The sequence below is a fragment of the Leucopleurus acutus genome (genome assembly GCF_964270905.1).
Source record: "Leucopleurus acutus genome assembly, chromosome: 20".
Taxonomy (NCBI): Eukaryota; Metazoa; Chordata; class Mammalia; order Artiodactyla; family Delphinidae; genus Leucopleurus; species Leucopleurus acutus.
Window position 1 is genome coordinate 56,576,282 of NC_139162.1, and position 27,962 is coordinate 56,604,243.

A 27,962-nucleotide genomic window follows, 5' to 3' on the forward strand; every position below is an offset into this window, starting at 1 on the left:
TCTGGTGACGCCCTGGATAATTTTTTCCTGATGAAAAATTGGGCAATGGTTTCCTATTCTGTGGGCCCTTCTGAGTCTACAATGGCTCAGTTAGTTCTGGGAAATGGTGTAACGCGTGACCTCCAAATAGCTCCCTCGGAGATACTGAAGGTCACGTGTCAGACATAGATTAGTCACGGAATTGGGGACACCATGGTAAGCAGCGTTCCAGCTCACTTCTACTCCTGGCTTCTGGAAGTCATTGAATATGTCATGTTAACATTGTCTCTGGGAAATATCTGACTCACCTATTGGAGTATTGTGAGAATTGAATTAAAAATGTGCATGAATGCAATTCAAAAACTTGTCAAGTGTTGTTTATTTACAAATAGACTTGTACATCAACTGTTATGAAGGAAAACATCTTGCCTCGAAAGAGGGTCCACTACTGTATAGCACAGGGAACTCTGCTCAATGTTATGTGGCAGGCTGGATGGGAGGAGACTTTGGGGGAGAATGGATACACGTATATGTAGGGCTGAGTCCTTTTGCTGTGCACCTGAAACTATCACAACATTGTTAATTGGCTATACTCCAATCCAATATAAAATAAAAAGTTTTTAAAATAATAATAAAAAATAGGAAAAAAACAGTGTCCAGAGAAAATTTCTGAGGGAGATAATATAGCAAGTGATGGAACAGGGAAATCACCTCATGTTTAAGGAACTCTTTTTTAAAAAGTGAAGTGTGGGACTTCCCTGGTGGCGCAGTGGTTGGGAATCTGCCTGCCAATGCAGGGGACACGGGTTCGAGCCCTGCTCCGGGAAGATCCCACATGCCACGGAGCAACTGAGCCCGCGTGCCACAACTACTGAAGCCTGCGCACCTAGAGCCCATGCTCTGCAACAAGAGAAGCCACCACAATTAGAAGCCCGCGCACCGCAACAAAGAGTAGCCCCAGGTCTCTTCAACTAGAGAAAGCCCGCGTACAGCAATGAAGACCCCATGCAGCCAAAAATAAATAAATAAAAATAAAAAGTGAGGTATGACTCAACTTTTTTTTTGAAGGAGTTTAGTCCATTAATAAACAAATTAAAGCGAATTTCTCTTGGATGTGTACTAGGCTGAACCTGGACCCAGTTTGGAAGGTCTAGAGGGTGGTTTCCTGAATTCTATCTCCCTAGTGACCATCACAGGACCTTGAGAAGCTTTAGAATGTGCAGGTGGCCTCCTGTGCAACGTCGTGGAATAGACTGCACATCACAGGGCAGACTCTGCACTTTTTTTTTCTTTTGGCCGCACCATGTGGCTTGTGGGATTTATTTCCCTAACCAGGGATTGAACCCAGGCCCTCTGGACCAGCAGGGAATTCCCCAGACTGCAGTTTTTCAGGTCCTAGCTATCTAGCACAGGATTAAAGTATTAGGGCAGCATTTAGAACTCAAAGATCTAGAAAGCAGTCATACAAGTATTTTCTTTTGAAACAGTCCTCTTATTCTACACAAAGTGATGACCGGGTATTACCTACATTAGTTTCTCAACTCTCTAAAGGGGTTTTGTTGCAAAAGCCAGAGCAGTGGAGACCCTCAACCCCACCCCCAGTCCATTATTCAGGGATGGACAGAAATAAGTGTCCATCCAAAGTCGGACTCTAAAGTGAAAATTTGCTTTAATTTGTTCTCCAGAGCCCAGAATTTCACATGTCATGCATTGCTAAAGGGATTCACAGTGACTGAGGTGAGGCTGCCCAAAATGCTTTGCCGGGGGTGTAAAGCCAGAGACCCCCCCCAACTGACACGTTCCCCAGAAGGACCTAGGAGACCCCCACTTTGCTAAAGCAAGGAGGGAATATGCCTTGAGATGAGCAAGGCTGAAAGTATGATCGAGGTTTCCCATCTTCGTGGCACACTTTATTAACACGGAATCTTTAAAGATGCTGTAGCCTAGCTCCCAGCTTCAGACATCCTGACTTAATTGGAAAGGGTGTGGCCTGAGTATGAGGGATTTTAAAAGTTCCCCCAGAGGGAAGAGATATGGGAACATATGTATATGTATAACTCATTCACTTTGTTATAAAGCAGAAACTAACACACCATTGTAAAGCAATTATACTCCAATAAAGATGTAAAAAAAAAAAGTTCCCCCAGGTGATTCCAACCTGCAGTGAAGTTTGGGAACCACTGAAGTAGGAGATATTGTTACTGTGGTAACCATTTTGCAGTATATGTCTATGAAATCAACATGTTATACACCTTAAGCCTACACAGCGTTGATGATTCCCTCAATAAAGCCGGAAAAAAAGAAAGAACTGCTTTGGGAGGTAACCATTAATGTGGAGGCTCGAGGCACAAGGTAGCTGGTGTTGCTATTAACCGAGATGGGCACTTTTTAAAAATTTTTATTTTTTACACAATTTTCAAAGGTTACTTTCCATTTACATTTATTACAGAATATTGGCTAAATTCCCCCATGCTGTGCACTACCTCCTTGTAGCCTGTCTTACACCCAATAGTTTGTACTTCCTACTCCCCCACCACTCTATTGCCCCTCCCCCTCCCCACTGGTAACCAGTGGCTTGTTCCCTATATCTGTGAGTCTGCTTCTTTTTTGTTATATTCACTAGTTTGTTGCATTTTTTTAAGATTCTGCATATAAGTGATAAAATACAGTATTTGTCTTTCTCTGACTTATTTCACTTAGCATAATGCCCTCCAAGTCCATTCATGTTGCTGCAACTGGCAAAATGTTCCTTTTATGGCTGAGTAATATTCCGTTGTATATATGTACCACATCTTCTTTATCCATTCCTCTGTTGGTGGACACTTATGTTGCCTCCATATCTTGGTTATTGTGAATAGTGCTGCTATGACCGTTGAGGTGCAGGTATCTTTTCGAATTAGAGTTTTTGTTTTTTTCCAGATATATACCCAGGAGTGGACTTGTTGGGTCATATGGTAGTTTTATTTTTAGTTTTTTGAGAAACTTGCATACTGTTCTTCATAGGGGCTGCCCCAATTTACATTCCCACAACAGTGAATGAGGGTTCCCTTTCCTCCACACCCTGTCCAGCAGTTGTTACTTGTGGTCTTTCTGGTGATGGCCATTTTGGCAGATGTGAGGGGATATCTCATTGCATTTTTAATTTGCATTTCCCTGGTGATTAGCAATGGTGAGAAGAGGGGCACTTTAGAATGTTGGAAAAGATTCATTTGATAACAAACAGGTATATGTATTATGAGTTCACAGGACTCCAGGTGAGAGAGTTTTATGGAGAAAGTCAATTGAACAAACAACAGCAGCATCATTAGAGAGCGGTCAGTAAATGCCAGGTCTGGTAAAATGAGGACACACACACACATCATTGCTCTGGGACAACCAGGTGAGGGCTGTAGAGGTCCTGGGCACAGGTGTGCTAAGGGTGCTGCAGCACCCTCACCTGTTAGGTGGGAAGGGGTGGGGCATGCAGGTGCAGAAGGCAGCGGCTCCACATCTACCCTGGGTCTGGCCGTTTAGAGCCGTGGCAGCCAATGGACGGCAACAACGTCACCGGCCCAAGATTCCCCAAAGACCCATCACCACGTGGTTGCCAGTTGGGATCTGGTCTTGGAGGCGAGGAGTGAACTTGGTGAGTAGTTTCTCCTGTCTTGTTCCTGGTACCTTTCTCTCCCCATTTTTCTACAGTCCTGGTTGGAATTGTTCGTTGCGCCCTGCTCTGTGCTCCCTCTCTCTCCATTTAGACTAGTCAGAGCCCAGAGACCAAAGATACCCTTAGACAGAAGGAAGTGTCCCATTTCCCCGCTTTGCTGAAAAGATCTACCCACAAAACATATCTGTTTGGGGTGTTTCGGTACAGCTCTCAATGCTTCCTAATCTCTAGGTCTAAAGTGCAGGACAGAATTGGGGTGCTCTGACTCAAAGGGTCGAGACAAGCTGATGTCTGGTCCACATCTTACAAGACTCCTTTGTTAATTCTGCTAATAATATGTTCACTATGGCTTACAGCCATCAAAGTGCTATATGGTCCTGAGGGTCATGTCAAGGGAGGAAACTGAGTTACAGGTGAGTTAAATGTGTTTGCCTGGGGCGCTAAGAGGTGACTCAATATGTGAAACGGGGTCTAACTTATGTCAAGCCCTGTAATCTTAACTGCTTCTATGGAATCATTCAAGACACCTGTGCAGCAAATGAACCTATCTACCACAAAACAGAAGCAAACTCACAGACTTGCAAACTCACAGACTTCCCCTTGCCGAGGGGGAAGGGGAAGGGGTGGGTTGGGAGTTTGGGGTTAGCAGGTGCAAACTATTACATATAGAATGGATAAACAACAAGGTCCTACTGTATAGCTCAGGGAACTATAGTCTACACCCTGGGACAAACCATAATGGGAAACGATATAAAAAAAGTATATATGTGTATAGCTGAGTCACTTTGCTGTACAGCAGAAATTAACACAACATTGCGAATCAACTATAGTTCAATAAAAAATTTTTTTTTAAGATACCTGTGCAGAAAGGTGTTTCAGGAAAGAGTATAGATAAAGGATAGAGACAAACACAGTTTTGGTGAGTCATTTGTTCCCAGTAAATAGCTTTGACCACCAGTCTTTTTTTCCTTTTTTTTTGGCTGTGTTGGGTCTTTGTTGCTGTGCGTGCACGGGCTTTCTCTAGTTGTGGTGAGCAGGGGCTACTCTTCGTTGAGGTGTGTGGGTTTCTCACTGCAGTGGCTTCTCTTGTTGCAGAGCACGGGGCGCACAGGCTTCAGCAGTTGTGGTGCACAGACTTAGTTGCTCTGCAGCATGTGGGATCTTCCCAGACAGGGCTCGAACCCATGTCCCCTGCATTGGCAGGCAGATTCTTAATCACTGCGCCACCAGGGAAGTCCCTGACCACCAGTCTTAACCTACATCCCTACAACCTACAGTCCTGCTTCTATTGGAATAATGTCTTTGCCTTCTCACCAATCCTGCCTCGATTTTACAGCAGAAGGTGTCCGTCAGCCTATCCCACGTTAATCCTTCCACCTGGGCTCTCCTCCCATCAACTCACCTGTCTTTTGTGTTTGATGTATCAGTTCCCAGTCTGGGATGTATTGGAAGAGGTGGAGTGCTAGAATCAGATGCACAGGACAATGCTCTTTTCTAAAAGAGAGCAAGCTCTTCCACTTTACAGAACTTTACAGAACCTCTGATTTCAACTCTGCAAAGTGAGGACAATAATAATATTATTATTATAGTAACAATACAGTAATCATTATATATTGATACTGTTTACACAAAGTTTACCTGAGATGCTGCAAATCTCCTAAGAAGGGATTTAGATAAGTACTCATTTAATTTTTGTTTGTTTTTTTGCGGTACACGGGCCTCTCACTGTTGCGGCCTCTCCCGTTGCGGAGCACAGGCTCCGGACGCGCAAGCTCAGTGGCCACGGCTCACGGGCCCAGCCGCTCCGCGGCATGTGGGATCCTCCCAGACCAGGGCACGAACCCGTGTCCCCTGCATGGGCAGGCGGACTCCTAACCACTGCGCCACCAGGGAAGCCCTATTTGTCCTTTTATTAGGAGGTTTTTTTTACAGGGAAGAGCCAAAACTGACTACGTGTTGGATCTGCTTCTTTTACTTTAACCTTTGCTTCCTGTTGCCTTTGTTCACTAAAAGGATACTGTCTATACATAATGGCCTGCCTTGGGGAAACCTGCCCTCTGCCTGAAGGTTAAACCAAAGTGCCTTTGTTCAGGGAAACATCCGGACCCTGTTCGACCTGTGAATGGCTGCAAGAAAGAAGAAATTAACACATCCCCTCCCAGAGGCTGGCCATTCCAGGAGATATTTGCAAATCTTACGGCCTTTTTTACTTTACTTCCTCATCTCCTCCCCCTCTCTGTTCTATAAAAGAAGCTGGCATCCAAACCCTGATAAGATGGTTATTTGGAGACTTTAGTCTGCCACCTTCTCAGTCTGCCAGCTTTCCGAACACCTCGTCTCCAATTTATTGGCCTGTCCTTTGGCGAGCAGAGCGAGCTTGGACTTGAGAGCAGTTTTATATTTTCTAGATACAAGTTCCAGATCAGATATTTTAAGATACTTATTAGTATACTTTTTTTTTAAGTAGTACCTTCCTTCATCTACCTTTAAATTTATTTATTTATTTTTGGCTGTGTTGGGTCTTTGTTGCTGCACGTGGGCTTTCTCTAGTTGCGATGAACAGGGGCTACTCTTTGTTGCGGGCTTCTCATTGCGGTGGCTTCTCTTGTTGTGGAGCAGGGGCTCTAGGCATGCAGGCTTCAGTAGTTGCAGCACGTGGGCTCAGTAGTTGTGGCTCTCTGGCTCTAGAGCGCAGGCTCAGTGGTTGTGGCACATGGACTCGGTTGCTCTGCAGCATGTGGGATCTTCCCGGACCAGGGCTTGAACCCGTGTCCCCTGCATTGCCAGGTGGATTCTTAACCACTGTGCCACCAGGGAAGCCCTATCAGTATACTTTTATACCAAAAATCTTTACTGTATGTGTATAACTGAATGTTATATTAACAGGCACAACTGGAATCAACTGATCTAAAAACTGTGTGACTGATTTTCAGTAAGTGGTGGGAACCTATGTGCCAATTCCCTGAGTCTGGCCTGTGAGCCAAGATCATTCACTGGCAAGTGTTTTCAGTCTTACTCTGTGCCAGATGCTATTTCAGGAACTAGGGATACAGGCAGTAAAATATTCCCAGAGCTTATATTCTGGTAACAAGATAGATACGGCGTCAAGTAATTCTAAGTCTATGAAGAGTTGTTACCTGTTAATGGGGCTTCTCTCAGTATCTTTCACAAAAGGAATAGAGAATGTCATTCCATCTGGTGAGTCCATTGAGGCTGGTTGTACAAACTTGAGAATTGGATGCAAGGTTCTCTTTTGAATCGTGTCACTTTTCCAACAGGTCCCATTTGCTTCGTTTACCAAAGAATCTACTTCTCCAACAAAACCTGAGCTCTCAGCCTTGCGTTAAGATGGGAGAAGCCAAATTATCCTCCTTTTCCAGCTATGGACTGCAATGGTGTTTCAAGCAGCTACACAAAGAAGAGTTTCAGATATTTAAGGCATTACTAAAGGAAAGTGCTTCGGAACCGGCAGCCTGCTCTTTTCCACTGGTTGAAGTGGATGATGCCGATTCGGAACAGCTCACCTCCCTCTTGCATGAGCATTATAAAGAATCTTTTGCCTGGAAGATATCCATTGACATCTTTGAAAAGATGAGCCTGTCGGCCCTCTCAGAGATGGCCAGGGATGAGATGAAAAGTGAGTAAGACAGATTTGGGGCAGATCTAGGGGTAGGAGAAAAGGGAGGTGACCTCAAGTTTCCCATTGGAATGGGAAAGGTATCATTGTTCTCTCAGGGAGTCCACCTCTACAGCATGAGTCTGAACTAGGAGAGCTAACTCACTCATTGGTCCACCTCCCTGGCTGGAAGCTAGAGTCATCTCCAGCCTGTGAAACAATGAAGGAGAAGACAGGGTAGATAAACCCTCTATCTGGACAGAATTTGGTCACAGTTAGTAGATGGGATTTGTAGTCAGAAGTGCGTAGCTCTGGTGCCACCACAGGTATGACTTCTGGCAAATTTTCTCCTACTCTGACCCTTGGATTCCACAACTGGGAACAGTAACTGTGATGCTTATCTGTGCTGTTGCAGAGGTTCCATAAGATAATGTATAGAGAGTGCTTAACAAAGCTTCACTCATTTTTTGAGAACACTAATGGCTGTACAATGGGCATCTCCCTTATTTCTTGCCCCAGACTGAGGGACTAAGGTTCAAGGAACTTCTCTAAGGACTGACCTTCCTCAGAATGTTGGTGCCCATATTATAGCAACGTACTTAGATCAAATTGTGTAGTTATCTTAAGGTATTTAGGAGAAAGGTAGTAGAAAAAAACAATAGCTCTCCTTCATCAGGAGGAATTGTCTCCTCAACTGTGGACAAAAACTTAACGAAGAGCCCCAAGTGTAAGCAATCAGATTGGCCCTAAAGACTTACAGGTATTACATGCCTATATGTAGCTCATCAGCTGTAGCTGCAAAGGACTTGAACAGAAGCTATTCCTTCGGAGCCTCAAAAAAGCCCTGGGTGGAAAACATATTAGTATTATTCACAGGAAATAAGGGTTATAAAATTAAAATAATTGTTGGTGTTTACCAGTCAGTACCCCAGTCTAAATACCACGTTGAAGTTGTCATGTGCTCTGCTATTGATTTTCAAACTCACCCAAAAAATAGGTTCCCCATGACAGAAGCTAAAATAGAGATTCTACCAAGTTACACAAGTTGACCAGGTTCATGACCTAATATGTGACAAAAATTACTTAACATTCATTTTGCGTATCTTTAACATTCATTTTGCATACTCTCGTGTATCGTGTGCCAGAGATTTATAGCTTGCAATGCAATAGGGAAGAGGGATAAATGGGCAATTTTTTAAATGGATGGTGTAGAAAAATATGTGAAGACTAGAATCACTTCCTAGAAGAAGTAAGGTTTAGGCTGAGACAAAAATGAAGAAAAGGAATTAGCCGAGCTAATTGGGTAGAGGAGAACATTCTGAGCAAAAGAGAGCAACATTATGAAGTCTTTAACAAAGAAAGAAGTTGGATAGACCATGAAGCATTGGAGAGAATATGGCAGGAGATGAAGATAAAAAGATGGTCTAGGGGCTTCCCTGGCGGCGCAGTGGTTGAGGGTCCGCCTGCCCATGCAGGGGACACGGGTTCGTGCCCTGGTCTGGGAGGATCCCACATGCCGCGGAGCGGCTGGGCCTGTGAGCCATGGCCGTTGAGCCTGCACGTCCGGAGCCTGTGCTCTGCAACGGGAGAGGCCACAACGGTGAGAGGCCTGCGTACCGCAGAAAAAAAAAAAGATGGTCTAGAAGTCAGACAGCATCTTGCAAATAATTTTAATAGCAAAGCACAAGCAATTAAATAGTTTTAAAGGGGTAGGGGTAGAAATAATCAAACTGGCATTTCACCATTGTTGCTGAAGTCATGAGTGGTCTGGAAAGAGTCATGAGTGGTCTGGAAAGAGTCATGAGTGGATGTGGGGAGACCAGTTAGGGGTCCATTCTAGCATCCCATGGGAGAAATAAAGGCGGCTTGGACTAGGGTGATGATGGCAGTTAAAGAAAAAGTAGAAATGGAATTGGAAGATATTTTGGAAGCAGACACAACAGTTTTTGAGGACTAAATGCAGATGGAGAATATGGGATCAAGCATGGTACCCAAGTTTCTGGCATGAGTGACGGGGTGGATGGGGTTCCATTGCCTCATCCCAGGAAATACTGGAAGAGATTTTTGCAGCAAGTAGATGGGGGAGGGGGAGGGGGAGGGAGGATTGGTCAATGTTAGAGCTTATGAGTTGAAGGTACCTCTATTTGGAGAACTCACAGGCATCTGAGTAGTTAACTAACTATTCTGACGTTCGAGAGAGGTGTTTAAGATGACTCTTGACGATTAACTCTTTTTTAAAATTTATTAATTAATTAATTTATTTTGGCTGCCTTGGGTTTTCATTGCTGCACGCGCGCTTTCTCTAGTTTCAGCGAGTGGGGGCCACTCTTCGTTGTGGTGTGCGGGCTTCTCATCACAGTGGCTTCTCTTGTTGCAGAGCACGGGCTCTAGGCACGTGGGCTTCAGTAGTTGTGGCACGTGGGCTCAGTAGTTGTGGCTCGCGGGCTCTAGAGCGCAGGCTCAGTAGTTGTGGCACATGGGCTTAGTTGCTCCGCGGCATGTGGGATTTTCCTGGACCAGGGCTCGAACCCGTGTCCCTGCATTGGCAGGCGGATTCTTAACCACTGAGCCACCAGGGAAGCCCTTGACAATTAACTCTTAATAACCATAATATACTGTCTTATTATATGACCTACCCAGGATCACACAGCAAAAATGGGACTGAAATGTACATTTACGTGCTCAAAATCAGACAGTCTTTACTATAAATCTCTGCTGCTTCACCGTGCTGGTGGTATTTGAGGGTCTGTCTCCATTTTTCTCATTTCAGACTAGTCATGGAAAAAACTGTGAGATCCTGAGACTAGTCTTTGTTGCCCTCAGTAATTTGGGCAGAGGATTGCTCATCCCTGATTTGGGGAATTGCCATGACTTTATTGAGACATTATCTCATCTACTCTCTATTGCAGAATATTTACTGGCTGAAATACCAGAACATTCTACACCAACAAAGACGGACCAAGGTCCAAGCATGGAAGAAGTACCAAGTTAGTGGGGGAGAGGGGGGTGGAAAATGGATGTGCTATTAACATTTATGTATAAGGAAATTATCACAGAAAAATACTTATTGCGATCTAAGATAGTAATATCTCAGTAAGATATGGGGTAGATATATCTAGTAGAATTTGGTGTTGAGGGTTTCAGAAAAACAGGTTCAGGAATTGCTCCCACCTTTCTGTTTGGACAACCTGGTGGATGGTGATGTGGAAAGTCAATGATTTTTTTCAAAAATATTGATTGATGGATTGACTGATGTGGCTGCACAGGGTCTTAGTTGTGGCACACGGGATCTTCGTTGCCACATTTAGGATCTTAGTTGCAGCCTGTGAACTCTTAGTTGTGGCATGGCATGTGGGATCTTAGTTCCCCGACCACGGATTGAACCTGGGCCCCCTGCATTTGGGAGCGCGGAGTCTCAGCCACTGGACCACCAGGGAAGTCCCGAAAGTCCATGAAGTACATTTCAAACTCTGAAATCACTTCAAGCTGGGCTTTTATTCCATCTGTACAACATAACGTATGTTGGCAGGTGTGGGTTACTTTAATCATTCCTTGGACAAATATTTGAAAACCTAATAGCGGCCAGTATTGTCCATTTTCAGTTGGAATGGGTAGTAACAAATACCAACAATGACGACGTTTCTAGAATACTTGCCGTGGGCTGGGCGCTGTTCTCACATTTTGTGATTATGTTGTGGGATCCTACACCCGTCTCATAAGGGAGGTATTAATATCCCCATTTTATTGATGAAAAACTACCATAGAGTGATGATGTGGGGCTAAATTAGAATTCTAATTTCTAATTAATTTCTAATTTCTAATTAGATTTCTGTATAAGGGAATGAGCCAAATATCTGTTCCAAGGTAAGTTCAGAAAGAGAAGCTTCTTTCTAATTATCATTTACGGGAAACTTACCAGAAGGAGTAAGCTTTTGGTTAGAGGTAAAAGCTGAAATGAGTTTTTGGTGCATTGAATTTGAGGTCCCTTTAAGGTAGTGAGTTAGACATATGATCCTGGATTTTTAGGGAAGAAATCAGCACTAGAGAGCAATATTTGGAACTCTTAAGTACAGACATGATCATTAAATCCATGGAAGAAGAAAAGGTGTCTCCCCCCGGCCCCTAGTATCCCCTTTGGTAACCCTAAGTTTGTTGTCTATGTCTGTGAGTCTATTCGTTTTGTAAATAAGTTCATTTGTATCATTTTTTAGATTCCACATATAAGTGATATCATATGATATTTGTCTTTGACTTACCTCACTTAATATGATAAACTCTAGGTCCATTCATGTTGCTGCAAATGGCATTATTTCATTTTTTATGGCTGAGTAATATTCCATTGTATAGATACACAACACTGTATATAAAATAGGTATATTTAAAACATATATAAAACAGGTACCTACTGTATAGCACAGGGAACTATATTCAATATCTTATAATAAACCATAATGGAAAATAATCTGAAAAAGAATATGTGTTTATATATACTCATAAATATATATACAAATATTTATATAAATATATATAAACTGAACCACATTGCTATATAGTTGAAAATAACACAACATTGTAAATTAACTGTGCTTCAATTTTAAAAAAAAAAGAAGAAAAAGAAAAAGCGGCTGAGGAAGAGGCAAAGAAGGGTTGAATTCAACTGCAGCCTCTCTTTCTGGGGTTCCTCTGCCTCTACAAAAACCTACAACCCAGGAGCACAGGCTGTCCTTTTGACGGAAGATAATACATCAGTGTGACCTCAGCAAATGGACCTTGTTCAGATCTCAGAGGGTCTGCTGCTTGTGGGTTGAACACAGATCTGTTCATGACCTTCCTGATGCAGAACAATGAAGTTTAAGATTTGGAACTTTTGTGTAGAGATTTTATGTAGGGCTAGTCACTGTCTCATGCACTTGTATAGAGAGAGTCTTACTCTCTTTTTTTTTTTTAAAGATAATGGTAGTACCAGCAAATGTAAGGGACCGGATAGGAATTTTTAATTTTTTAAATTTTTATTTTATATTGGTGTATGGTTGATGTACAGTGTTGTGTTCATTTCAGATGTAGAGCAAAGTGATTCAGTAACACATATATATCTCTTCTTTTTCATATTCTTTTCCCAACACAGAATATTGTGTTCCCTGTGCTATACAGTAGGTCCTTATCAGTTACCTATTTTATATATAGTCGTGTGTATACTTTTCTCCCTCTCCCCCTCCCCCCGCCATTTCCCATTTTGGTAACCATAAGTTTCTTTTCTAGGTCTGTGAGTCTCCTGTTTTGTAAGGAAGTTCATTTGTATCCATTCTTCGATTCCACCTATAAGTGATATCTATGATACTTGTCTTTCTCTGTCCCACTTACTTCACGTAGTATGATCGTCTAATTTTTTATGTTAGTGCATACCTATTGGATGTCAGAGACGGTTAAAGAGGCTACAGGGATGGAGGTAAAATGACAAGGAATTTTTCTCATGGAGCTCACCTTGGAAGCTGGGAGCTAGATGATTAAACACATAAAAGAATTGCCATTTATGACAAGTGTTGGGAATAAAATAAAGAGGGTAAGATTGAAAGAATTACACTTTGTAATGCTAATAGTGGCCATTGCTCATCTTTGCCAAGCCCCGTGCCGATAAATATCGAATGCACTTTCTGTTCCTTAAATATTTGTCACAGCCCTTGAAGAGGATGTCCATCTCATCTTATGGGTGAGGAAATGGAGGTCCAGAAAATGAGGCAACTTGTTCCAAATCACAGACACTATAGAGCTTCGAGTTCCAGGCAGTACCGGTCTAACTTCAAAGGCTGTGCTTACCTCCCCGTAAAGAGCAGTATCCCCTGTCACATGGAGCTGTTTCTCCACAGTAGCCCGGGACTCCTGGGCTGGAACTGAATGTGCACGCCCACCCCGAGGTCTGGAACGCAGGGCCAGGCACGCATCCTCAGCTCCCCCAAGCTTCTCTGTCTTTCAGAGACCACATAGGCATGTTCAATGTAGATTATTCAGTGAATACGTAGTTGTGTGTCCACAGGGCACCAGGCACTGTTACAATACTGAAGAAACAGTAGCAAGTAGCAAAGTCCCTGCACAGAATCCATTGCCGGAGACAGACAATAAGCAAACAAAAATGCAACCTGTCAGGTATGAAGTCCTGGAAAGAGAAATCAGGTTAAAGGGACACAGAGCGATTTTGCAGAGGATCAGTAAACTTTGAGGAAGTGATCTTCATACGAGGGACAGAGCTTGTTATATGTACGTTGCTAGGAAGAAACAAAAGACCCACAGCTGTAGGCTGTGTGACTTAGGATCAACTAGGTCTGCGGTTTTTGTTTTGCTTTTCTGCTAGTTTTTTTTTACTGAAACCCAGACTTTCTTCAAACTCTCTATCTCGTTCCTCTTCTCTCCTGTCCGACTCAGGCCACAGAGATGACCAACAAGACTATAAGAGTCACGTGATGAGGAAATTCTCCACGAAGCTGGATGCACACCACAGCTTTGAAAAATTTGCCTCTGACTGTCCAGATGTGCACGTGTTGTTGGGGGCTTTTAATCCAGACCAGGGGGGCTTCCGGCCTCTCACTGTGGTTCTACACGGAAAGGCGGGGATCGGGAAATCAGCTCTGGCCAGAAGGATCCTGCTGTTCTGGGCACAAGGTGAGCTCTACCAGGGCATGTTCTCCTATGTCTTTTTCCTCCACGCCAGAGAGGTACAGTGGACGAGGGAGTGCAGCTTTGCAGAGTTAATCTCCAGGCAGTGGCCAGACACCCAGGTCCAGGTGGAGGAGATCCTGTCCCAACCAGAAAGGCTCTTGTTTGTGGTTGACGGATTTGAGGACCTGGACCTCGCCTTCAAAGACGATGACTCAAATCTCTCTGGAGACTGGGCGGAGAAGCAACCCATGTCCATCTTGATGCACAGTCTTCTGAAGAAAGTCTTGCTTCCCGAGTCTTCCCTGATCATCACCGTCCGAGACTCGGGCATAGAAAAGCTCCAGTCCGTGCTCCTGTCTCCCCATTACCTGTTGGTTGGGGGACTCTCAGTGGAAAAAAGGATGCAGTTGCTTCTTGAGCATATGAAGCATGAACATCAAAAGATGCAAACCTTGCGTTCAGTAGTGGGCAACCATGAGGTGTTTGACAAGTGCCAGGTGTCCGTCGTGTGCTCCCTGGTCTGTGAGGCTCTCAACCTGCAAGAGGCCCCAGGAAAGAGCCTTTCCATCACTTGCCAGACTCTCACGGGCTTGTATGCCTCATTCGTGTTCCATCAGCTCGCTCCAAAAGATGCAGTCAGGAGCTGTCTGCGTCAGGAAGAAAGAGTCACCTTGAAGGGCTTGTGCCAGATGGCTGTGGAAGGCGTGTGGAATACGAAGTTCGTGTTTTACAGCGATGACCTGGGCATTCACGGACTGAAGGAACCTGAGCTCTCCGCTCTGTTTCACACAAGCATCCTTCTCCAAGGCAGCCGCTGTGAAGAGTGTTACATGTTCTTACACCTCAGCCTCCAGGAGTTCTTTGCTGCCTTGTACTATGTCCTGGAAGGATTGGAAGGAGAGGGGGACCCCTACCCTCTGTTCACTGAGAATGTAAAGAGTTTGATGGAACTCAAGCAAATCGACTTCAACGTCCACTTGGTCCAGATGAAGAGGTTCTTGTTTGGCCTGATGAGCAAAGAGGTGATGGGGGCGCTGGGAACCCTCCTGGGATCTCCTGTACCCCTGGTGGCAAAGCAGAGGCTTCTGCACTGGATCTCTTTGTTGGGTCAACACACCAACACCACTGCCCCGCTAGACTTCCTTGACGCCTTCTACTGTCTTTTTGAGACACAGGATGACGAGTTTGTTCGCTCGGCATTGAACAGCTTCCAAGAAGTGTGGCTTCCGCTGAACCGGCCAATGGACTTAATAGTGTCTTCTTTCTGTTTCCGGCATTGCCAGTATTTACGGAAAATTCGGTTGGATGTCAGAGAGGTCCCAAAGCATGAATTTGCTGAGTCATGGCCCAGCATTCCCCAAGGGTGAGTACCTTATCTCTGCAATTCGTTTTTTTATTTCCATCTTTGGGAGGGGGGCTATCATTGACAAATGAAAATTGCATATATTTAAGATGTATGCCTTGGTGTTTTGATATACCTGAAATAATCATCACCGTCAAGCGAATTAACATACCCATTACCTCTTATAGTTATCATTTTCTTTGTGTGTGTGTGTGAGAGAGAGTGTGTGTGTGTGTGGTGAAAACACTTAAGACTACCTACTATCCCTAGGCACATCGTTGTACATTAGCTCTCCAGCATGTATTTATCCTGCATAACTGAAACTTTGTACCCTTTGGCCAACATCTCCCCGTTTCCCCCACCCCCAGCCCCAGGCAACCACCACTCTACATTCTGCTTCTATGAATTCGACTCTTTTAGAATCTCCATGTAAGTGAGATCATGCGTGTCTCTCTGTTACTGCTTTTTTCCCTTAGCATAATACCCTCTAGCTTCATCCCAGTTGTTGCAAATGGCAGGACTTCCTTCTATTTTAAGGCTGAATGATATTCCATTTTGTGTGTATACCACATTTTCTTTATCCACGTATCCACTGACGGACACTTAGGTTGTTTCCATGTCTTGGCTATTGTGAATAATAGAGTACAAATATCTCTTTGGGATCCTGATTTCAATTCTCTGATATACCCCCAGAAGTGGGATTGCTGGATCATGTGGTAGTTCTATTTTTAATCTGGGGGGGAAACTCCATACTGTTTTCAGTAGTGGCTGCACCCTCTGACATTCAAGGGGGAGCTAGAATTTAAGCACAAATCTTACTCAAGAGCTGGAGGTGTGCCCCGTGGGTGTCGAAATATTCAGGAGGCAGGTGGTTATGAGAGCACTTCTCCAGACCATGAGGCGAGATCTGCTACACTAGCCTCAGAGTCTCTAAAACCATCCCTGTCCCGCCCTAATACACGGGTTTCTCTCCCCGGGCATTTCTGGGGCAGTTGTTCATGTCAAAATCCATCCTGTGGAAGCAAATGCTTATTTCCTTCTCCAACATAGCCTGCAGATCAAGACCCATGATGAGCATTGGGAACACCTCTGCTCTGTGCTCAGCACCCACCCAAACCTACGACAGCTCGACCTGAGTGGCAGCATCTTGAGTGAAGAGGCCATGAAGACCCTCTGCATCAAGCTGAGGCAGCCAACCTGTAAAATACAGAATCTGATGTAAGGCTTCCCAGCCCTTGTACATGCCCCTTTGCCTGGCTGTGTCATGGCTCTCCTCTCCCACCTACTGAGGAAGACCAATCTATAAAATGTATTTGGAGGGAATAAGTGCCATGGAAGGTATAGGAACCAAGTTCCCAAAAGCACAGGATGGGGAATGACTAAAGACCTTGTGAAGGGATTACTAAGGTGGGTTCATTTACTCGGGGTCTTGAAGGATGAATAGGAGTTTGTTAGTGAGGGAAAAGTGAGGGAGGCTCATTTCAATAAATGGTAGAGCATGAGGCAATAGCAAGATCAAAGTGCATGATCTGTGAGAGCCTTTAAATCAGTCCTTAATGCTTTTAGGCTAATAAGGTAACAAATATTTAAATATCCAATATATTGGGTTGGCCCAAAAAGTTCATTTGGGTTTTTCCATAATATCTTACGGAAAAACCCAAATGAACTTTTTGGGCCAACCCAATAAGTTCCTGGGTCTGTTGGAGATGCCAGTGTACTTACCAGATACCTAGAACAGGAAACGAAGGGCTTGTTCTACTTCAACAAAGGTTCTATTTCTACTTTTCCCTCCAGGACCAAGTGAAGCACATGTGACACTCAAGACTAGACCAAGTCAAGTTCTTGGCTGCAAACATTTTCCTCTCCTGTGGCCACTTCTATCTCTTCCCTAATTAGTTTCCTTAAACTGGGCAGAGCCAAGGAACTTGGTGATCCCAGAATAAGGAATAATGCCTTGTTCACCTTAAGTCCTACACCAAACTTGATTGCTCTGTCAGCTGTTATCTTAACTGTTTTTCCCTTGGGAATCCCTCCCCACTAGCCGCCCCTATGTTAAGCTCTTGTTACACCCTGTCACTTGCTTTAAGCCATGTCATCCATATATACACTACCAAGTGTAAAATAGATAGCTAGTGGGAAGCAGCCGCATAGGACAGGGAGGTCAGCTCGATGCTTTGTGACCACCTAGAGGGGTGGCATAGGGAGGGTGGGAGGGAGATGCAAGAGGGAGGAGATATGGGGATATATGTATATGTATGGATGATTCACTTTGTTATACAGCAGAAACTAACACCATTGTAGAGCAACTGTACTCCAATAAAGATGTTAAAAGAAAAAAACAGTAACTCTAAAAAAAAAAAAATCCATGTCATCACTATTTGTCATTCAACCCTAATACGTGATAATCGTGAAGAGATTCAGGAAGTCCAAAGGATTTTCAGTAAGTCCCTTGATGCCTCTCCAGCTTCCTGTTTGCCTAATTACTTTCACATATTCTCATAAATTTTCCATGCAATTATAAATATTTAGTGGCATATGAAGTTTTTAATCCAAATGATATCACATTGCACAGTCTGACATTTGACTTTTTTCTTCCACTTGAACTTGGCTAGCTATCTGTAGCTCTGTTCTTAATGAACTATAACATATTTCATTCTTTTTTTATAATTTTTTTGGAATATAGTTGATTTACAATGTTGTGTTAGTTTCTGCTGCATAGCAAAGTGAATTAGCTATACGTATACATACATCCACTCTTTTTCAGATTCTACTCCCATATAGGTCATTACAGAGTATTGAGTAGAGTTCCCTGTGCTATACAGTAGGTCCTTATTAGTTATCTATTTTATATATAGTAGTGCGTATATGTCAGTCCCAATATCCCAATTTAGCCCTCCCCCACCCTTTCCCCCTTGGTCATCATAAGTTTGTTTTCTACATCTGTGATTCTATTTCTGTTTTGTAGATAGGTTCATTTGTACCATTTTTTTTTAGATTCCACATAGTGATATCATATATTTGTCTTTCTCTGTCTGACTTACTTCACTTAGGATGATAATCTCTAGGTCCATCTATATTGCTGAAAATGGCATTAGTTTGTTCTTCATATGGCTGAGTAGTATTCCATTATATATATGTACCATGTCTTCTTTATCCATTCATCTGTTGATGGACACTTAGGTTGCTTCCATGTCCTGGCTATTGTAAGTAGTGCTGCAGTGAACATCGGGGTACATGTATCTTTTTGAATTATGGCTTTCTCTGGATATATGCCCAGGAGTGGGATTGCTGGATCCTATAGTAGCTCTATTTTTAGCTTTCTTATGCATAACTCTTTTGCCTCTGTTGAATGTCTTCCCTGATAGGTTAAGCTCCATAAGACACAGAATATTAGCATTTGTTTAATACACCCTCCCCAGTGCCTGATGCATCATAGGTACTCAAGTGTTTGCTGCTTTAAAATAAAATACTTTTGACCTTTGAACAATGCAGGAATTGTTTTGACCCTTGAACAATGCCAAGCCCTGGCCCCATGCAGTCAAAAATCCAAACATAACTTTTGACTCCCCAAAAACTTAACCACTAATAGTCTACTGTTGACCAGAGGCCTTACCAATAACATAGTCAATTAATACATATTTATATATGTATTATATACTTAGTCTTACAATAAAGTAAGCTAGAGAAAAGATGTTATTAAGAAAATCATAAGGAAGAGAAAGTACATTTTTACAGTACTGTATTGATACCATAAATTGACGTTGTCTATTTATAAGGGGAATCATTTGTCAGTATCTCCATCAATATTATATGATACAAAATACTTTAGATGTTATATGTATAACATACATATGTGTAGATACATACGTGTTACAGTGGACATCAAAAATGAAAATATAATGTGAAAGAAGTTCATATTTATTTACAGGTGTAATGATTCATGCATAGATAATGAGGAAGCAGCAATAAGATTGCTTTATGGTAGCCTAGCCTGTACACTAATGAATGAATCATTATAAATTTTTTTTTTTTTTTTTGCGGTATGCAGGCCTCTCACTGTTGTGGCCTCTCCCGTTGCGGAGCACAGGCTCCGGACACGCAGGCTCAGCGGCCATGGCTCACGGGCCCAGCCGCTCTGCAGCATGTGGGATCTTCCCGGACCGGGGCACGAACCCGTGTCCCCTGCATCGGCAGGCGGACTCTCAACCACTGCGCCACCAGGGAAGCCCCATTATAAAGTTTTTATGGCATCCATATTACAGTCATACTCATAATACAGTATTGGAAACATTGTTACATTTTTTAAAAAAAACACCTGTGATGATCAGCTGATACAGTGTCTACAATTATGAGAGAGAAAGGCAGACTGTACAGTAATGCAATTCTTTGAAAGCAAAGTTTTAAAACAGTGAGAAAACAAACACATTAATTTTGTACTGAATATCACTCACCTTATTCCTGTGTAATGATAGGCTATCCACTTCAATACAAGTTTTGCACACAATGTTCTACATACATATTTTTATTGAAAAAAATCCATGTATAAGTGGACTTGTGCAGTTTAAATCCATGTTATTTGAGGGGCAATCGTAAATGCAAATAATGAGAGATCAGAGTTGAAATGGAAGAAAGAGCAAGAAGGAAACATTAGGATACAACCAAATGTCACCCAAATGTCTAACTAGTGTTTTCTTTCCTCTTCTGTAGATTTACAGGTGCCCAGATTACCCCTGGTCTCCGTCACCTCTGGCTAACGCTTATCAACAGAAATATTAAATACCTGGACTTGGAAAGCACTCACCTGAAGGATAGAGATGTTATGATGGCATGTGAAGCAGTAAAGCACCCAAACTGTTTGCTGGAGTCTCTGAGGTAAGTCCTGGGTATGGTTTTTGCTTGGCGGATTTCAGGGCTTTATTGTTTTTACTTTTTATTTTGAAATAATCATTCATAGAAAGCTGCTAAAATATTATAGAGAATCAGGAGTCTGGATAAAGTTGGTGGCGATGGCTGCACAACAGTGTGTATATAATTAATGCCACTGAATTGTACACTGAAAAGTTAAGATGGTAAATTTTGTGTTATGTATATTTCACCACAAGAAAAGAGTAACTTTCAATTTTTTTTTTCTGGCAAAAACCAATTTTATTTAGGCTGTTAAAACATTTTTTTATTGTGGTACATTGACTTGTATATATGAAACTTACATAACATTATATTTCTTTTTGATTAATTAATTAATTAATTTTTGGCTGTGTTGGGTCCTCTTTGCTGCGCATAGGCTTTCTCTAGTTGCGGTGAGCGGGGGCTACTCTTTGCTGCGGTGCATAGGCTTCTTGAGGTGGCTTCTCTTGTTGTGGAGTACGGGCTCTAGGCGTGCGAGCTTCAGTAGTTGTGGCACACGGGCTCAGTAGTTGTGGCTCTCGGGCTCTAGAGCGCAGGCTCAGTAGTTGTGGTGCACGGGCTTAGTTGCTCTGCGGCATGTGGGATCTTCGTGGACCAGGGCTCAAACCTGTGTCCCCTGCATCGGTAGGCGGATTCCTAACCACTGCTCCACCAGGGAAGCCCAGGTCCTACTGTTAACACGCAGCTTCCAAGACCCTGCTGGGCACAGGCAGTCTGCTTATAGAAGCAGAGGGAGCTTGGGGAAACCTGGAGGTCTTATGGACCTGACCCAGAAGTGGCTCAAATCACTTCCCCTCATATTTCTCTTAGCAGGAACTCAGTTCTGTGATCATACTCACTGCAAGGCAGGCTGTGAAATGTAGTCCAACTCTGCATCCAGGTAAAAGCACGAACAGGTTTGCACGATTAGAGCAATGCCTGGCTGCGGTGTTTACTCTTTTAATCCTCACAAGCACCACTGTGATTGGTAGCGGTTATCTCCAGGTTTCAGATGGTAAAGCTACTTGCAAAACGGCAGATTACGTGACACATCAGGCCTAGAGGATATACTATTTAAGGGTACCAACTTGCCAATAGATAAATAGGTCCTGGAGATCTAATGCACAGTATAATGATTATAAATGCCCCAGTATTGTATTATAAACATCAAAATTGCCAGGAGACTAGATCTTAATTATGCCCACCAAAAACAAAAAAAAAGAAATGATAACGCGTGATGTGATAAAGGTTGTAGCTACTGCTACATTGGCAATCATATTGCAATATATGAATGTATCAAATCAATGTATACATATTGCAATGTATAAATATATCAAGTTACACCTGATACACAATGTTATATGTCAGATAAATATATGAGATGTCAGCTTTTGATAATTGCTATGAATAAAATAATACTGAAGCAAGAGGATGGGGTTGGGTAGGGAAGGGCAGGCATAGTTAAGGAAGGTAGTGAGACTCACTTACTCAGAAGAAATGACACTCTGGAGAGTGAATGGAAAATTGAACCACAAAAAGACCTGGGGCTGGGATGAAAAGGGGTGTTGCAAACAGAAACAGCAAATGCTCAGACCCTCAGGCCAGAGCAAACAGCCTCCAGGAACCAACCAAATGGACAGAGTGGCTGCCGTGTGGGGAAGGAGGGGAAATGGCTTGCTTCTGGGAAGAGGTGAGGATGTGTCTCCCGTTGCCTGTCTCTGCAGGTTGGATAACTGTGAATTAACCCACACCTGTTGTCAGGTGATCGCCCAAATGCTTGTTACGCCCATCAGCCTGAAATCCCTGAGCCTGGCAGGAAATAAGGTGACGGACCAGAGCATAAAGTCTCTCTGTGATGCCTTGAAGGTCACACAGTGCACCCTGCAGAAGCTTATGTGAGTTGAACTCTGTTCACCAGAGTTATCTTCTCTTGAGATCATCCAAGTCATGGGGGAAAAGGGAGGGGAATTGGCTGAGTAAGCCGAGGGTTAGAATGGGAGATGGGACCTCGTGGGAGAGCCCAATGTGGAGGTTGGAGAAAGACCCAAAAACTAACATCTGTGTCTTTGCTCCTGACTCCAAACGGATATAAAAGACCAGAGCAGAAGCTGAACTTGAAGAAACAGAGTAGAATGGAGGTTGCCAGAGGCTGGGAGTTGGGGAAATGGGGAGCTATGTGTCAAAGGGTATAAACTTCCAGTTATAAGAGGAATAAGTTCTGGGGATCTAACATACAGCATTCAGATTACAGTTAACAACACTGTACTATATACTTGAAACTTCCTCCAATGCCAGACTCCCAAAGAGACGTAGGATTGTGGTTCAGCTGCCATCTATGGCATCCTTAAGCACCAAGCTCTGTGCTAAGTGTTCTCTCCCGTTAACATCATCTTCACAAGCAACCTACCAGCTGGGAATTTTTTCCTCCCACTTGCTGATAAGGAAAACAGAATCCAGAAGAAGGGAAGTCTCTTGCCTCAGGTCACACAGGGAATAAAAGGCACAACTAAACTCTGAGCTCCCGTTTGATACCTAGGGAACTGCTCTGTTACCTGGGAATTTCCTCCTTGACATCCCACAATTCGGACAAGGTTGTTTCTCCCCACCATTCCCAAAGCGTGCCATGGCAGGAGCCTCCTCCTTCAGTGGGAGTTTGGTTCTGAATCAGAGCAAAAGTTGAAAACCAAGTGGCACTGATTACCCTTTCAAGCCCAGAAGGGGGAAAAAAAAATCACAGTGGAAGCCAACATACCTTCTAGCCATCAACCTGTGGAGGGGTGGGGGAGAAAAACGTTATTCTACACTCTTAAGATCAGTATCTGGGGCCTGCAAATTAAACAGACAATGGACAGATTTGCAGGAGAAAAGGCGTACAAATTTTATTGATGTTAATTTTTTTTAACGCGCATGGGCCTTCACGGAAAGAAAGTGAAAAACCCGAAGAAGCAGTTAGACTCAGGAGCTTATATACCATTTTAACAAAAGGTAATGAATTGCGGAGAAGTGACTAGACAAAGGAAAGGGGTTTGGGGCTTCTATGGGCTGATAAATTATGGGAAGGTGACTAGGAAGTAAATGGGGGAAACTAATAGAAAATAAGGGTTCTAGGAAGACTTGCCTCAGTGCCACCTCTATCTCTGTGATAAAGGTTGTTCTTTCCCTGGTACAGGAAGTGGGGGAAATGTGTGCCCTGCTTTCAGGCAGATAGGTGGAGGGCAGAGAGCTCCTCCTGTGTCTGGTTTTTCTTAATTGCCTCCAGCTCAAAATACTGTTTAAGTCAAAGTAGCATATTTTTGAGGTGGCCTGTCCTGATCCCTTTCAAGTCCAACCCAGCAAGCATTTCTTCCTTCATCGAAAGGAACCACCACCAATAATACAGCGGAAGTGCTTGCTATGGGCATTGCACTGCTCTAAGCACGTCAGATGTGTCAATTCATCTAATTTTGTCACAATCCCATGAGAGAAGTACTATTAAACTCTCATTTTCAAGTACCGTTGCTTCTTAAGCTTTGCTGAAGTGGTGGACTATCTAGTTTATATCTATGGGTCATGGTGTATTAAATGTAAGTCCTTCTAAATAGGGAAGTCACCCATCTCTGCAAAACCTCACACCACAGTAAAACAGCCAGATAGAGAGATTTGCTTTGCCCGGGTACTGCCCATGGTGGTTGATGGAAGATTTAATCACCCATGATATTTAGAGTCGTATTTTTGTTTTGCTTTGTTCTGTTTTGTTTTGATTTGAAGTATAGTTGATTTACAATGTTGTGTTAGTTTTGGGTGGACTTTGTACATGTATATGTATATATATATATGTATAAATATATATATGTATGTATATATACATACATATATATGTATGTATATATATATGTATAAATATATACACACACATATATTTATATATATGTGTATATATAAATATATATGTGTATATATATGTGTATATACACACATATATGTGTATAAATGTACATGTATATATATATGTATATATATACATATATATATATATATATATTCTTTTTCAGATTCTTTTCCCTTGTAGATTATTACAAGACATTGAGTAGAGTTCCCTGTGCTGTACAGTAGGTCCTTATTTGTTATCTATTTTATATATAGTAGTCCATATCTGTTAATCCCAAACTCCTAATTTATCCCTCTCCGCCACCTTTCCCCTTTGGTAACCATACGTTTGTTTTCTATGTCTGTGAGTCATATTTCTGTTTTGTAAATTCATTTGTATCTTTTAAGATTCCACATATAAGCAATATCATATGATATTTGTCTCTCTCTGTCTTACTTCACTCAGTATGACCATCTCTAGGTCCATCCTTGTTGCTGCAAATGGCATTGTTTCATTCTTTCAGAGTGCAATTTGGGGACTGAATCACTGGAGTTGAGCTTGCAAGTTAAACACAGACATGATGTGACATCACCAGATATCTGCCAGGGCGTGTCAGCTATGGGGGTGACCTTTCTCTCCCTTCCTTGCAAGGGAGGGAGAGATGGAAATCTAAGAATAGATATCATTGCCTTTCTGGGACTCTCTCCTTGCAGACTGGGGAACTGCGGCCTCACAGCCACCGACTGCCAGGATCTGGCCTCGGCTCTCACCAAGAACCAGAGCTTGACACACCTGTACCTGTCAGGAAACAGCCTGGGGAGTGAAGGCATGAATCTGCTGTGTCGAGCCGTGAAACTTCCCGACTGTGGTCTACAGAGGCTGATGTGAGTCCAACTCGCTGCCCTGCGAGGATTCGTAGCTTTATTACAAAGAGCAGAAAGCAGTGGGGAACGTGGAAATTGTCAGGACGAAGGGACCTGATAAGTGCCACATCCTGCTCCTCCTGAGAGCGTCTATATTTCATCCTTCCGTGGAAAATTCCACCTCTGCCTCTGTGTTTTCTTACAGTGGGAAGTCCTCATTTATCCAAATACAGCCGATTCTCATTACTGGTGGCAGTTGTGTTCTGTAAAGTTGCCGTGAATACTGAATTAGCAAATGCTGAATTAGCGAACACTGAACCATTGCTCCTGGGGCGGGGATACAGGGTTAGGTTCCCGGGAGCCGCTGGTCACATCTTTTAAAATTTATTTTATTCAAGTATAGTTGATTTATATTGTTGTGTTAATATCTGCCGTATAGCAAAGTGATTCAGTTATACATATATATATTCTTTTTCATTATGGTTTATCACAGGATATTGAATATAGTTCCCTGTGCTATACAGTAGGACCTTGTTGTTTATCCATCCTATAGATAATAGCTTACATCTGCTAATCCCAAGCTCCCCATCCATCCCTCCCCCAGCCTCCCTCCCCCTTGGCAAGCACAAGTCTGTTCTCTATGTCTGTGTGTCTGTCTCTCTTTCATAGATAAGTTCACTTGTGTCACATTTTCTTCAACCAATCAATACATAACCTTGTTTTGTGTGTTTCTTTTTAAAGACACTTTATTTAATGCATATTATTGATTCATTAACATTGAACTCACAGCCCACAGCACTAGATCTCATCCCTGAAGGAAGCTTATGTGATACATATGTTTTCTCCATAAAGCACATCCCAGCCTTCTTACCGTTAGGACACTAGACAGCACCTTAGCACTACCCTTGGGGGCCATTTTAAACAATGAAGTCACCACCAACAACAACAAAAAACACAAAAATGCAAAAAATCATGGCGTTAACTGGACCGTGAAAAGGATGCCCGTTTATGGTGGGACAGCTGAAAAATTCCAACCTCAGCTAGGAGCATGTGCAACCGACAACTCAAATTTTTCTCTGCTCTGCACATTATTGATTTGAAAATATCAATTTTGGGGGACAGCAGCGTTCGCAAGGAGGCGGATTCAGGCATGCAGAGTCCATGAATAATGAGGCTTGACCATTTATTAAGCACCTACGTTGGGCAAACACTCTTGGTTGCTAGGGACAGAGATGAGAGGCAGATGTGGTCTCTATGTTTACATAGGTTAGATTCCGGCAGGGGAGTGTTGGATAAGAGCTGAGATTTTTCAGTACTTCCCTGGCGGTCCAGTGGTTAAGACTCTGTACTTGCAATGCAGGGTGCACTGGTTTGATCCCCAGTCAAGGAACTAAGATCCCACGTGACGTGTGGCCAAAAAAAAAAAAAAGAGAGATGAGATTTTTAGACGAGGGTACTGGTGATGTAGGATTATTAGCCACAGAGTGTGTGTGACACACACACATATCTGGGGGTGCTGTGTACCCTAGCTATTTTACAGTAGGTGTAGGTGTCCCTGTCACTGTTTTAAATACTGCCCCCTCGTGTTGCCAGACTCTTCTATCAGAAATCTTTGGTTCGACGGTAAGAATGTGAGACTGTCAGCCCTGCTCAGTGCCGACAACCAGCTCTGCCGCTTCACCTCTTTGACCCATTAGTCCACCAACAATGTCACGTGAGGGGAAAATATTCGTGCATTAATGGTATACCTGTAGCCAGAAATTCTGTTGAAGAATATAACTTTGATTCATATGTCTACCTTATGACGAGTTCTAAGTTTCCCCAGTGAGTAAGTATGGGGAAATAGCAGTGTAGAGAGACTAGTGGGCACCACCCCCTCGCCAAGACGTCCGTGTCCTGATCCCCGGAACCTATGAATATGTTACCTTACATGGTAAAAAGGACTTTGCAGTGTGATTAAGAATCCTGAGGGACTTCCCTGGCGGTCCAGTGGTCAGGACTCCGTGCTTCCACTGCAGGGGGCAGAGGTTTGATCCCCGGTCAGGGAACTAAGATCCCTCAAGACGTGCGGTGCAGCCAAAGTAAAAATAAAATAGAATAGAATAAAAGAGCAAAAGAAAAAATTTTTAAAAATAATCTTGAGATGGGAAGATTCTCCTAGATTATCTGGGTGGTCCCCATGTAATCACACATGTCCTTCAGAGGAAAGAAGGAGGTAGGAGACTCACAGGTGGAGGGGTGATAACAGAGTGATACAGTTGCTGGCTGGAGATCAAGATCTAAGGCATGGGGGCAGCTTCTAACAGCTGGAAAAGGCAAGGGAACAGATTCTCCCCAGAAGGAACACAGCCCTGCTGACACCTTGATTTCCAGACCAGTGAGACCCTGACCTCCAAAACCGTAAGATAACATAGGTGTGTTTTTAAAACACTAAGTTTGTGGCCGTTTGTTACAGCAGCCACAGGAAGCGAATGCATTGAGTATGGAGGAAAATTGTAAAAAGATGGATTTTGAGTAGCATCCAGCACGTGCACTGTGCCAGGTGTTCCAGGGTCATCCCATCCCTGACACCCACAGGAGGAGAAAACTGAGGCCGAGGGAAGTTGCTCACGTGAGGTCACACTGAGGAACATGTATGACCGTCCTCTTTCCCTGTGTGTGCCCTGCAGATTAAACGCGTGCAACCTGGATGTGGCTGGCTGTGGCTTTCTTGCGTTTGCCCTCATGGGCAACAGACATCTGACGCATCTGAGCCTGAGCATGAACCCCTTGGAAGATGACGGGATGAACCTTCTGTGTGAGGTCATGATGGAGCCGTCTTGTCTCCTCCAGGACCTTGAGTAAGTTTCCCTGGTTGTTGGGGATCAACTCTACCATGGGGGGGCCTGAGGTTCTAGAATGTCAAGAGCGATGGTACCACAAATGAGTTCTAGGGTCGACTGAAGCTCATTCTTTCCAGTGGACACTCTGCGTAAGTTGATGTGTTGACACTGCAGTGAGTATGGGAAGGAAAGAGAAAGTATTCTGAACGGGAGCCCCGTGGAAGGATCTGTGGGATTCTAGGACATGCTTGATCTCTAAAACCTCTTTACTTTTCAGAACATCTTGCACCAGGTTAATCTTCAGCTATTCAT

General features: G+C 43.2%; 1 protein-coding gene across 1 annotated transcript in view; it reads left to right on the forward strand.

The window, feature by feature from the left end:
• The first annotated feature begins 6,958 nt into the window (after positions 1 to 6,958).
• NLRP5 (NLR family pyrin domain containing 5) overlaps positions 6,959 to 27,962 on the forward strand; it is a 29,739-nt gene continuing 8,735 nt past the window's right edge. The window contains exons 1-8 of the mRNA XM_082863004.1: positions 6,959 to 7,262; positions 10,151 to 10,228; positions 13,659 to 15,255; positions 16,285 to 16,452; positions 19,942 to 20,106; positions 21,843 to 22,013; positions 24,679 to 24,849; positions 27,498 to 27,668. Of these exons, the coding sequence (XP_082719130.1) occupies positions 6,974 to 7,262; positions 10,151 to 10,228; positions 13,659 to 15,255; positions 16,285 to 16,452; positions 19,942 to 20,106; positions 21,843 to 22,013; positions 24,679 to 24,849; positions 27,498 to 27,668 (2,810 nt within the window). The 5' untranslated portion in view covers positions 6,959 to 6,973. The remainder of the gene's footprint in view (positions 7,263 to 10,150; positions 10,229 to 13,658; positions 15,256 to 16,284; positions 16,453 to 19,941; positions 20,107 to 21,842; positions 22,014 to 24,678; positions 24,850 to 27,497; positions 27,669 to 27,962) is intronic.